The sequence below is a fragment of the Hermetia illucens genome, chromosome 1 (genome assembly GCF_905115235.1).
Source record: "Hermetia illucens chromosome 1, iHerIll2.2.curated.20191125, whole genome shotgun sequence".
In the NCBI taxonomy this organism is placed as follows: Eukaryota; Metazoa; Arthropoda; class Insecta; order Diptera; family Stratiomyidae; genus Hermetia; species Hermetia illucens.
In genome coordinates, this window is record NC_051849.1 from 33,861,524 (window position 1) to 33,875,431 (window position 13,908).

At 48.1% G+C, this 13,908-nt stretch overlaps 1 protein-coding gene across 1 annotated transcript; it reads left to right on the plus strand.

Moving 5' to 3' along the window:
- Positions 1–11,675: 11,675 nt before the first annotated feature.
- Positions 11,676–12,190, plus strand: LOC119661185 (defensin-A-like). The gene has a single exon (XM_038070404.1). The coding sequence runs from the start codon at positions 11,779–11,781 to the stop codon at positions 12,073–12,075; it is 297 nt and encodes a 98-aa protein (XP_037926332.1). The 5' UTR covers positions 11,676–11,778; the 3' UTR covers positions 12,076–12,190.
- Positions 12,191–13,908: the final 1,718 nt, after the last annotated feature.

Genomic DNA, 13,908 nt, shown 5'->3' on the forward strand with positions numbered 1-13,908 from the left:
GGCTTCTTTCCAGAGGCGGGGAAAGTAGCATTCATCTAGACTTTTGTTGTAGATTATTCCCAGGGGGAGGGAAATGGGCTTTTTACAGTTAAGGAGGAAGAGGTTAGGAAGCGTATCGAGGCCAGGTCCGACATTGGGTTCAAGATTACCCATGAGGAACTCAAACAAGGAAGGCGTATGGAGAGGAATATGCAGAGATTCGGAACAGTCTGCAGTTATGAGAAGTGGGAAGTAGGTGCCGAGAAGGACGCAGGATTGTTGTGGGGAGTTGGCAGTGGAGTCAGCGAAACTGATAGAAGTAGGGAGAGATTGGGTGGGATTAGGAGGATTGCGAGCGTGAGACCAAAAGGGTTTTAAGTTACCGGGCAAAGGCGGTATCGACGCTCAATAAATACCTTTTAAGCGCTTTTCTGACCATTGACTTCACAGTAGAGTGTATAGTCTTTAAATGAGCAAAGTCGGCGTCATTCTTAGAAGCCTGAAACTTCTTCCGCAGTGTATGTTTCAGGCGAATGTTAATGAGAATTTTCGTTATGAACCAAGTTGGGTACGAACGTATGCAGGGATGGGAAAAAGGGACAACAGGAGAGGAGATCGGACAGGATATTGTAAAAGGTGTTTAGAGCTTGATCACACGATGAGTTGCTTTATATATGTACCCAAATGAAAAACGCTAAAACTGAGTTCAGATCGTCAAAATTGGCTTTGCGGAAGTTGAACTTAATAGATTTACGCTTGGTTTTGGATTTTGAACGAGAGAGTTCCGCTTCAAATTCAGCCGCGGGGTGGTGAGCGTCACTTTTGTCATACGGGGGTGTGCAAGGAAATAAAAAGAGGTGGCGCTCGGGGAGCTTGGAAAGGAGGAGATCGAGAGTGCGGCCCAAGGAGTTTTTGGTAGGGTAGAGTAAGTGTTCATAAAGGAAGAAAGTAAAAGGGAAGAATGGGATAGGTTGTTGAAAGGCTAGGATGATTAGTCCAGTGGAGCATGGGGAGCTTAAAATCTCCGCAAAGGAAGAAAGGGAGCGAAGAGAATCTGCCAGTAAGGAGTTCAGATAAACTGTCAAACAATTTTTCATACAGGTGAGAAGGCCAAGCACATGGGACATATACACAACATACAATGAACGGGAGGAAGTTGCGCGGGGAGACACAAAGAGCAACATGATCAAAAGGAAAGCCAGAGGTGGATAAGACGAGTTCGGCGGGGAGTGTATCTTTTATTGCAATCAGGATCCCACCGCCGATGGACTTATGAGATGCATTCCGGTCCCTGAAACAGCCGAAATTGGAGTCGCCTTCGGGGAGCTCGGAGTTTAATATGACATCGTCCAGCCAGTTTTCGGAGATGCAGATGGCATGGTGTTGCTGAGCCACTACGGATAAATTCAAGGCCCCTCAGTTTGGTACTTAAATCCTTAACGTTCTGATAAAACAGGCGTACAGTAAACCTACGAGGGCGTAAAGCTCAATGTCACCCTTACGATGAGATTCCCAGGAGACCGGTCGCTCGCATCTGGTTGCCGAAGATCCGCATGGATAAGGACAAGCTCGTCCAATCCCTGCGTTTTCTAAACGCCAGGATTCCTATAGACGACGGGGTTAGCACTGATGAAGGGAACAAGTGGTTCGCGAAATATCGGTATTTGCAAGAATAAATATCCACACCAACGAAAAAGAAACAACAAGTTTTATTATTTCAATTAATTAATCGTTGGAAACAACGCATAATTTCACTCAGACGGGGTTCTTATCAAGGACGAGGAATCCCAGACAAACAGCCAACCTTTTCTACTCCGTATAAACGAAGAGTGCCTCAAGGCACTGGAAAAGGTCGACTATAAAGTGCGGTTCGAGTAAGGTAAAAGTGTTCCGCCCTGCAAAACTGGACGACGACCTAAATCTAATCGACGCCGCCAACGAGCTGTTGGAGGAGATAACAATCGACGGTCCGGCGCGGACTGATGAACCCCCCCGTAAGCAGATTATATTATATAAATCTGGAGCACTCGAAGTGCGTCTCGGCTAATCTGCTTGTCTTCCTCCTAGAGGAAGTCATCGACATCGCGCTAGCACAGGAGCTCTGGGTCGAAGGTGACCGAACTATTAAAGGGCTCCAAAGCAAATATTTTGATTTATTCCCCAACACAGAAAGCGCTGATCAGGACAGGCTAGGAGCATGTATTCTCGCGAGGAAGAGTCTGCACGCTTTTCTGTGTCCGGACCTGAGCTCCAGCGACCTAGTCGTGGTCTAGTTGGAGCAGGTGGGGCAGACAATGTGTATACATCCTCGGCTTACATGGCTCATGACCGATCAGCTCCCGCAGAAGAACTACAACATCTGACGAACACTATAGCAATAAAGAAGGCCAATCTGCTGATAGGCTGCGACACCAATTCAAGGCACACGCTTTGGGGCACCTCGGAAATCAATGAGAAAGGTGAGTCATTCCTTGATTTTCCTATCGGTGTGTAACAGGGGCAGTATACCAACCTTCCATTTCCCCAGCTTAAAGAACTGGAGGTCCTTGATATCACCCTAATAACCGACAATGGGATTCTTAGGGTGAATGAGTGGAGAGTGTCTGACCAGAGATCCTTCTCGGATTACAGTTGGATACTTCTCAGTCTAGATCTCGCCGCAGAGGTCTCCAAACCCTTCAGAGACCACAGGAGGATTGACTGGACAAAGTTTGGTCAAGTAATTTAGAACAAACTCTTCGGTGCGCAAATTGGTGAGATTGCTAAGACAGACGAAGTGGAGTCAAAGTTCGGGGCACTGGAAAACTGATTCGATACCGCCTTTAAAGTCTCGTGTCCTACTACGTACAGCAAGGAGATACTGCCACCATGGTGGGATGAAGATCTATCCAGTCTCAGGAAGCTGACCAGGGAACCATAAATATTCGCAGCCATACAAGGACTGCCTGAAGAAGTACAAGTTGGCCATCAGGACCGCCAAGAGGCCCAGCTGAGCGAGACTATCAAATCGGTAATTACCGAGGATAAGATCGGCTGGGCTATAAACAACTTCTGCGCATATAAATCTCCAGGCCCAGAAGGCATCATGCCAGCTATGCTTCAAAAGAAGCAGGTTGTGCCGTGGATTGTTGAGATTTACCGGAGCTGCGTCCCTTTAGGATACGTACAGTGCTGGAGACGCGCACGCGTGGTTTTCATACCAAACGCGGGCAGGCGCGGTCATGTGTCCGCGAACGACTTTCGACCAATCAACGTGAACTCTCTCGTACTGAAGACCCTAGAGCGCGTCCTGGATATCCACTTAAGGACGATTACGGAGAGAACGCTTTTCTCTAAGCCCCAGCATGCCTACCTCAAAGGAAAATCAACCGGAACCGCCTTCCATGAGGTAATTGGTACGGTTGAGCGGTCGCTGCAGTACACGCAGTAAACCCTAGCTGTCTTCTTGGATGTAGAGGGAGTTTTCAACAACGTTAGTACCAGCGCCACCAAGGAAGCCTTGACCAGCATTGGATTGGAGTTGTGTCCAATGCATTGGATTATAGCTATGCGAAGTGCCAGGATTATCCAGTCGGATCGAGGAGGCAACCACTTGACCGGAGCTGTGAACAGAGGCTCGCCCCAGGGTGGCGCCATCTCTCCGGTCTTCTGGTTAATAGTAATGGATGAAATTTTACGAACATTGGACAGCAGTGGGGTGAAGGTCACGGTGATATTAGTATCAGGGACGTTTCTGTCGATTACGAGCGACATCATGGAAGGAGCGTTGTGAAAGGTGTGCCTGCGGGGCGCAAAATGCGGACTCAGCATAAACCCAACTAAAACGCAACTGATGCTATTCACCACTGAGACAAGGATACATGAATTCCATCTACCACGGCTGAATGAATAAAGATAAGTTCTTTTCTCTAATGTAAAGTATCTGGGTGTAATCCTGGATCCAAAGCTATCATACATTGGAGATTGAACATAGAACTGAGGGTTAAGAAGATCTGTATAACCTTCTATGCCTGCCAGATAACCTTTGCAACGAAATGGGGTCTGTGGCCGAGGATGGTTCTCTGGATATACACCGCTGTAGTAGATCGGATCCTAACGTACGGGTCTATTGTACGGTGGCAGGCTTTGAGTGAAAATACAATAGGATAAAGCTTAATAGGATTCAAAGAACCGAGATGCTACTGGGGTTCTGTGGCCCGGCAGATGCTCTCAATGTACTCCTGCATCTCCTCCTCCTAGACCTCCACATTAAATACGTTGCAGCGTGCAGTGCCGTCAGACTACGTGAGTCCGGATGCTGAGCAGCGAAGTCCTACGGTCATAGCAGCATTCTAGAGGAAGTCCCTCGGTAAATCTGAGAATTCCCTACGGACTATGCCACACGCAAGCTGAACTTCACGAGAAACATTGCTGTGGACTTTCCAACCAGTGCAAAGTGGAAGACCGACGGCGTGTTGCAATGTTATGACTCAGCATTTATTACCGATGGATCAAAGATGGTATGTGGAGTCGGCGCGGGGGGTTTCTCGAATAGTCGTATGGTCTCCCAGGTTTCGCCACTGTATTCCAGGCGGAAGTACTTACAATCTCTGTCTGTCGATGGTTGGAGCGAGATTCGAGCCGGAAGCGTAACATAGCCATTCTGACCGACAGCCAAGCGGCCATCAAAGCCTCGTACTCAGCGACGACATCTTCCAGACTGGTGGGCTAGGGCAGAGATGCGCTGAACCGCTCAACCGTCTGGGCGTCACGCTCAAGGTCACCCTCCTCTGGGTTCCCGGACATAGGAATATAGAGGGGAATGCGCGGGCTGACGGATTGGCCAGGCGAGGCTCTGCTCTTGGCAGCCCTTCGGTGAATACAGTTCGTGTCTCGTTGGCGGCTGTCAGGGGCGGAGTCTACTCGCACTACCTGGTAGCCGCGGGGCTTAGATGACGAAGACTTACGAGCTATGCCAAGTCAAGGAGAATTTGGCCCACTTATAATATAGCCCGATCATGAGAGCTCCTGTGCCAGAAGCGTGGAAATACATTCAAGATTACGGCGGTCTGCACGGGGCACTGGCCCTTAGGAGACCATGCCGCCAGGCTCATCATACCGTAAAATTAGCATTGCCGAAGCTGCGGAGAAGCAAGGGAAACCCTGATGCACTTTCGATTGCCTAGCTCTAGTTAGAGTCAGGCAACGGACACTGGGCATACCATTCTTTGGGGACCTCATAGAGATTTCTGCCTGCAAGATGGGAGAGCTGCTTTCCTTTGTGAATCCTACGGGCTCGCTCTGAAGATCCGAGCCGGCTAGATTCTCCCTCTCTGCTCTCATAATGGCAGTAACGGTCTAAGGAGTTTCTGACATAAAAACGGCGCTCCACAAAGCTAATTGGGCTCCTCGGAGCGTCCACTGATACCTATCTACCTACCTACCTTTTTGTAGTTAGTGTTTAAGTTGGTGCGGCAAATAAATTATCATTATTAAATTGCCAAATTGCGTTTTAATTATTTTTTTTCTGGTTTGAGTACCTCGCAATGCAATAACTTTGATACCTCAACCTTCCGATCACATCGCATACAGGAGACTGAACCTGTGCATTGGTTAATTTTATCGTTTGTAATAGCATGAGGCTAGCGAACTCCGATGATACTACTCAGACAGATGTTGATGAAGCCTTGGCGCCTTTGGGAGTCACTTCGTTGTGCACATGTCAGAATATTCTCAACCTGATATTGGTGGCAACGTCAGCACCGAAAACCAACCAACAACATCAAACCACACTGGTCAAACGGGAAGAATAAAAATAGGAGAATACAACTTTGAGACCGTTGATAATTTCTCCTATTTAGGGTCGAAAATCACCACCGATAACAACTACGATGACGAAATCCGCGCACGGTTGTTGTCAGCCAACAGAGCCTATTTCAGCTCACGAAGACTGTTCCGCTCGAAACGTCTCACCATAGGGTCAAAGCTCTTACTGTACAAGACTATGATCTTGCCAGTCCTCATGTATTCCTCGGAGACTTGGGTTCTTAGCAAGAAAAATTGTGAATTCTTGGCCGCATTCGAGACAAGAATCCTCCGAAGAATTTTTGTCCCCCTACATGAGGATGGACGATTCCGTAGCCTACATAACGACGAAATCTATGAGCGATACCATAACCGTCTGGTTGTGGATAAAATCCGGCTCAATAGGTTACGGTGGGCGGGTCACTTAATCCGTATGGATGAGGATGATCCAACCTGCAAAGTCTATAAGGGCAATATCTATGGTAGAAAAAGAAGACTAGGCAGACTCTGCCTAAGATGGAGCGATGACGTAGACCAGGACGCTAGACAGCTTTTAGGGATATCGAATTGGTGGACCTAGGCGCAAAACCGGGATGTCTGGAGTTCCTTATTAAGGCAGGCCTGAACCGGATACCGGTTGTTGCGCCGTTGATGATGATGGCACTGAACCCCCTTTCATGACTACTGAATGATGCTAGAGGGCATGGCTTTGCAGTGAAGTATGGCCTACGTGCGAATTGACATACTTGATGTACTTAGATGACATCAAGCTGTATGCTGGTATTGACAACCATCTTAGAAGTCGCGGGTAGTAGCCATGTTCAGCTGTGATATTTGGATGGAGTTTAGATTAGACAAATGTCGAATCCAAGGTATCCGCAAAGGTCATCACGAGCTGCTGTGACCTCCACATCGGAGCTATGACCGGTATCGGAAATAATAATAAAATAAAATTTAATAGACAATTGTCAACGATAACTTAAGGGAGTACCATGTGGGCGCTTAAACTCTTCTGTCTTCTGTAGATGGCGCCAACTGAGATGTCCGAAATCTTAGCAGACTCACTCGTGGGATCCAGATGTTTGCCATTTTAGTTGGGAGCTGCTTGGGGGCAAGCCGGTGGATTGATATATGTTCTTGCAGTGGATGTCTTGCAGGATATTGTTTGGTAGAGAGATGAACTAACGAAAGATGAGAGAGCAAATTGGCATGAAGTCGTCATATAGTTCCTTAATTCCTCCAGTATATTGTCTCGTTAGAAACTTTCTGGTTTTGTGTTGTCTTTCAAGGATGCGTTTACGAGTCGCCAGATGGCATTTCTAAAATTTGGGCTGTGAGATGGGGTGGGCGGGTAGCTCAATTGGAGAGTTGAATATCAAGGATGGTGGCATCGTGATTACTGACGCTAGGAAATGGTCGAGGTATGAATGGCTCTTTCTTACATGTTCCTAGGGAGTACTAGGCTAAAATGGGAAATATTATGTGCTCCGCGGTGCATGGTGAGCTTGTGCTGCAGTTCCTACTGTTATTATTGATGTAGGTGTCCAACCAAGAAGTATGTCGGGGGTTTAAGTTTTAACTAAAATAGTCCATTTCTTTGCAAGCCACAATTTTTAGGTACACCGGAACATAGACTAGGTTTTTACAATCAATACTCGATAGATGTACTAATTACAATTTTTATTAATTTTAATGAATCAGTAACAGCAAACGACTATTTACACGTTAGAGGCAGAAGAGAATCATCTCGCTTCATGTGTTTCTTTCTGCCCCTAACTCATGGCACACTTTCCTCGCTAGTCTTCCACTCCCGTGGCGAGCTCTACAAAGTGGATAGTTCCGCGCCATCTATTTGTTCGCATTCGCAACATTCGAAATAAATTTCGAATGCTGCGAATCCTGCCGCGCCACATCACTCTGCCCCCAGATGAAACCTAGGGGTCTCGGCGACTGATCCCGGAACTTCGTTCACCGTCAATTCACAAAGCGGACACGACGCTGCTTCGGGGCGGACACGGGTTTCAGCCAGGACAGAGAGATCGCCTTTTTGTGTCCACCGATCTCGAGCTGGAAGAAATGTTCTCCCCGCTCGAGAACGCGGTACGGGCTCTCATATGGAGGCTGCAGCGGCTTCCGGACGGCATCCGTCCTGACCAGAACGTGCGTGCACGTGTCCAGTTCCTTGGGCGAACAGGCAGGTGTGGACGCGTGTCGGGTGGGTGGTGGCGCTTTTATGCGTCGGAGATTGTCCCTCAGCAGACGCACCAACCCCGGCTCTGTGAGACCCGATCTCTAGTCGAAGACCGGATCGCTTGGGAGTCTCGGGTTCTCCCTGTATACTAGCTCCGCGGGGCTGGCAGCAAATTCCTCTCGGCGGGTTGTACGTAGGCCGAGTAAGACGAGAGGCAAGACTTGGGACCAGGACGGATCGTCGCGTGCCATAATGGCGGCTTTCAGCGTCCAGTGCCAATGTTCTAGCATCCCATTGGATTGCGGGTGGTATGCAGTAGTCCGCTGGCATTTAAAACCAAGGAGTTTGCCTAACTCGGAGAAAAGGGTGGACTCAAATTGCATTCCCTGGTCAGTGATGACCACTGTAGGGACGCCAAAGCGAGGTATCCACTCTCGACACAGGGCTTCGGCACATGATTGCGCCGTAATATCTTTCAGAGGTATTGCCTCAGGCCACCGCGTAAACCTGTCGATGATTGTAAGACAGTACCTATAACCGTGCGAGTCTCGCAAAGGCACTATGTCGAGGTGTATTGTGTGGAACCGCTTGGTAGTGCGGGGAAATGAGCCCACTTCTGTCCTTACATGCCCGGAGACTTAACACTTCTGCATGCGATGCACTCTCTGGCCCAGGAATTGACATCCTTATTCATAGAGGGCCAGAAGTATTTCTCGGTGACTAGCCGATTTGTTGTCCTGATGCCTGGATGCGCTACGTCGTGAACTGCGTGGAACACTTCCTTCCGAAATGTGTCCGGAATGTATGGCCGAGGTCCCTTTTCCGAATCTTCGCAGCAGAGAGAGAGGTTTGAGCCGAAGATGGGCAACTCCCGAAATTTGTATTTGGGGTTGGATTTGAGGCTCTGAAGTGCTGCGTCATCCTCCTGCGCCTTGGCAATAGCCGAGAAATCGAGTGAGGCGGGGATGTTAACCTCGGAGACACGATACAAAGCGTCAGCAACTATGTTGTCCTTGCCGGACACGTGCTGGATGTCTGACGTAAACTGGCTTATAAAGCTCAGATGTCGAAGCTGACGAGGGGACGCTTTGTCGAGCTTCTGTTTCAAAGCATACGTGAGAGGCTTATGGTCCGTGAACACTGTGAACGGCCTGCCTTCTAGGGAGAAACGGAAGTATTTGATGCTCAAGTACGCGGCGAGCAGTTCGCGATTGTAGGTACTGTAGTTCCGTTGAGCGGAATTCAACTGCTTCGAGAAGAAGCTCAACGGCTGCCAAACTTGATCCACCTTTTGGTGAAGGGCAGCACCTACTGCGATGTCAGAGGCATCAACAAAAACGGCTAGGGGTGCATCTTGCAGAGGGAATGCCAGGAGTGTAGCGTCGGTCAGTTGTTGACGGGATTTGTCAAACGCGCGGATAGCCTCTTCAGACCACACGATCTCTCGTGTGTCCTTAGTTTTGGGGCCAGACAAGTACGCGTTCAAAATGGACTGGTGATGGGCGGCCTTGGGCAGGAAACGACGATAGAAGTTGAGCATGCCCAAGAACCTCCTCAACTCCCTCACTGTCTTTGGACGCGGGAAGCTTGTTATCGCTTGCACCTTGTCTGGGTCGGGCTGTATTCCTTCAGGGGAAATGAAATGGCCGAGGAATCTCACTTGTTTTTGGAGAAATTTGCATTTCTCAACATTTAGGACTAAACCGGCCTCAAGGAGACGTTGAAAAATGCACTCGAGATGGGCTAAGTGCTCAGACTCAGTGGAAGAAACGACCAAAACATCATCCAAATATACGAAACAGAAATCGAGGTTTCGCAGGACTGAGTGAATGAACCTTTGAAAGGTTTGCGCCGCATTGCACAATCCGAAAGTCATTCGGGTGAACTCGAAGAGGCCAAAGCGTGTACATATTGCCGTCTTTGGAATGTCTTCAGGAGCTACTGGGATTTGGTGATAAGCCTTGGTTAAGTCCAAGGTCGAAAAGATGCGGCAATTCGCGAGGTGATGCGCAAAGTCGTGGATGAGTGGAATTGGAAATCGGTCAGGAACAGTCTGTGCATTTAGCCTTCTGTAATCCCCACATGGGCGCCATTCGCCGTTTGGCTTAGGGACCATATGCAGTGGGGAAGACCAACAGCTGTTTGAGGGCCTGCAGATACCTTGTTGAACGAGTTGTTCAAACTCTTTCCGTGCAATAGCCAGTTTCTGGGATGGTAGAGGACGCACCTTCGAGAAGATCGGGGAACCAGTAGTGATAATGTGGTGCTGCACATTGTGCTTCACTGATTTGGAGAGACTACACTCGGTAGTAATCTGGCTGAACTTTTGGAGAAGTGCCCGAACACGAGAGTCGGTAATGTCTTCTAAAAGAACGGAAAGATTATTGCCTGGGTGAGATACCATTTGTCCCAACGAATTAAGGTTGGTCGTGGGGTCTATAAGGGACTTATTTTGCAAGTCCACCAGCAATCCATAGTGACACAAGAAGTCTGCGCCTAATATGGGGAAGCTGACATCCGCCAGGATGAAACGCCACGAAAATGTCCTACGCAAGCCAAGACTCACGTCCACTTGCCTATACCCGTATGTGTTTATGCGGGAGGAATTTGCTGCCGCAAGTTTGAGCGGTTGTGGAAAAAGTTGATGTTGCCGAGGTACGGGAAGAACCGAAACCTCCGCACCAGTATCGATGAGGTAGTTGCGCCTGCTGAGGGGGTCGTAAATTGTTAGGCGACATGGCGCTGCGCTCTGGGTGGCCGTCGCCAGGACCCCCCGCGGACCTAGTTTTTTGCGGCTGGCGTGAATTTGCAAGGGATAGTACACTTGGTGGCTTTATCGCCGAATCTGCGGTGGTACCAGCAAATCCCTCGGTCCGTGGACTGTCCCGACGACCTGCTACCCGAACGCCCTTTTCGAGTGGCAGACCGTGAGCGAGCTCGCGATCTGGCGCGCGAACGCTGAGTGTCCAACGTCGCCCGCATCTCAGCCACACTGCTTGTTAAAGCGGCTATCTCGCGCCTCAAGTCGCTCATCTCATCCGACGGTGGTTGAACGGCCGCCATGGTTGGGCGTACGTACACCTCCTGCACCTGCTGCGAATCCTGCCGCGCCACAAAGTTATGCCCTAAAATCAGGGATCATGATTTGTCAATTGGGCGGGATTGGGCCGTGCACAAGGATGGTGGATAGGTCATTCGTATCAAATAGCTGTTTGCGAAAGTAAATTTCTACTGATTTGACATTGGCGGGGAAAGGGAGTTATGTTGCGAGCAATTTGTCGTAGATCTGTATTGTAGTGCCTTTAGTATGAGGCACTTTAGTTAGGATGGTCCCTGTCAGTATGGACAAGCAGATTCAAAGGAAACGTATTCTCGCTATTGTCTGACAATTATATCTTATTGCATGTCACCATTAAGCCTATGGAAACATGAAATTCGTAATTCGTATTATGTTCCTATTTTTTTTAGATACAGATGCACAAATCACAAGTTATCTGATTTTGTTCGGAAATTCCTTGTAAATATTATTCGGAATTACAGTCCACTGTTAAAAAAATCAATGTCCGATCAAGTGCAGATGATCCATGGTATAATTTGTTGCCCATTGTCACCCCGGAATTTTCAGCCAGAAATCCCAATTAGTTTGCAACCAATGTGGAACCTCAGCTTTGAGATAATAGCTCATGGAGCAACACTCGCGCACTATATATAAATCCACACTTTGCTTGGTTAGTTATCAGTACAGAAAACGACAATCCAAAGAGCACAGATTGAGTTCAAGCTTTTTTTTAATTTAAAATTTGATTCTTAAACTAAAAGTCAAAATGCGTTCTCTCCTTGTTTTGGGTTTAATTGTTGCCACTTTCACGGTCTACACCTCAGCACAACCATATCAGCTAGAATACGAAGAAGATGGTCCTGAATACGCACTGGAACTCCCTATTGAAGAAGAAGAACTTCCTAGTCAGGTAGTGGAGCAGCATTATCGGGCAAAACGTGCAACCTGTGACCTCTTGAGCCCCTTCGGCGTGGGTCATGCCGCCTGCGCAGTTCATTGTATTGCCATGGGACGACGCGGAGGATGGTGCGATGACCGAGCCGTTTGTAATTGCAGACGTTAATCTAAAGTGCTTATATTACTTATAGAGCTCCAATTTTTTATTTATTTACCAAATTTTTGTTAATTTATCAATTGTTAATTGTTGTTATAAATAAAAATTTCTAAATTCGGGAAAAGAAATTATTCTGCAAACTTTGTGTAAAACAGGACCTTACTGTCGGTCACACCCATTTTATCAGAAACGGCTCAGCGGGGGGCAGACCAGAATCGACCAAGGGCAAAAAGAGCGCGCCTATAAGGCAGCCTGGGAAACCCTCAAACTCGCCATCCAGCGAAGCAACAGGAAATTCTTTAAGGAGCCCTGCTCAGAAGCACTCCATGGTGGAGTGCTTATAGAATCGTAGTGGGGCGATTCAGAGGTCGTTCATCTCTGCAGATTACGTGTCCTACCCTCTTGCCGAAAATCACATCTAGGGGTTATTCGCCCAGCAAGAGGAGGGCACCGACCCATTCCAACTTCCTCTGAATATGACGACAATTCCACAGTCACCAAAGACAAGCTGCTCGAGATCTGTGCTAGAATTGGAGATAATATAGCGCCGGTCCTGGACGGAGTACAGAATAAGGCCCTTAAGCTTGCCGTGAAATCCAGACCGGACATGTTCGCTGAGTTGTTCGAAGCGCGTATGTCCGAACGGCAGAATTGGGTACTTCTGCCTAAGCCTGCCAAATCTCCAGGGGAACCATTCTTATACAAACCCATATGTCTTTTGGACACGGTGGAGAAAATGTTAGAGCGGGTAATCTATAATAAATTACTCCCGGTTGTTGAGAGCCAAGGCGGCCTTTCACATCGGCAGTATAGGTTCCATAAAGCCAGATCCACCACTGATGCCATCAAATTGGTTACTGACTTGGCCGACGACCCAATCCACGGAAAGGGTAGTACCAGCAAATATTGGAGTGAAAAATGCATTAAATTCGGCCAATTGGAATCTAATACGCAAATCTCTGGCGAAGGTTGGTATTCCCGCCTATTTTGCTGCTATCGTTGATAGTCATTTAACTGAAAGGAGGCTCCGGTGTGACACCGATGACGGACCCCAGGAGTACGTTATTTCGCGGGTATCCCGCAGGTCCCACTACTGTGGAACATCATGTAAAACGATGTACTTAATCTTCCCTTCCGAGGGAAGCCAAAGTGGTGTGCTACGCTGACGACATAGCTCTGGTTGTTGTCGTAAAGCATCTCGAAGATGCTGAGTTATACTCAAGTGAGGCAATCAGTGCTGTTAAAAGTTGCCTGGAGGGCTCTGGTCTGACATTTGCGGAGGGAAAAATAGAAGTGGTCCTCATTACTAAGCGCCGGAAGAGAAATTACGCCTGTATTTGAATCGGGAATCATATCATCACCTCTAAGCCGACCATCAAATACTTAGGGGTGGTGATAGACAGGAACGCCACTAGTCCAAGGTAACATCTTCGTCTCCATTACCGCAAGACGCCGTTCATTGTCTTTTATAGTTGGCCAACACTCAGAACCATAAAGAGGGACAGGACGGACAACATTGCGGGGAATTTTCGATTTGAGACGTTCGTTGATACGTCGATCACAAAGAACACCATCTGTGGAACGCCACTTCATCCAGGTTGCGTTAATGCGTGAAGCAATTTCATAACGCAGTTTACCATTGGCTGATAGCGTTGACCCGATGTATTTAAATCGCTCAGTTCTGGGCAGATCACAGCCGCTGACAGTGGTTGTGCCTGTTTCATGGGGATCGGTCGTCAAAAATTCAGTTTTGTTTAGATTCAATCTGAGACCGTGTTGCATGGGGCGATCATTCCATTTTTGAACAAGTTGCTCGAGATCATTCTTGCTATCAGATGCTAG

Coding starts and splice junctions, on each gene's coding strand:
- LOC119661185 (XM_038070404.1), top strand. CDS start 11,779: ATGCGTTCTCTCCTTGTTTTGGGTTTAATTGTTGCCACTTTCACGGTC.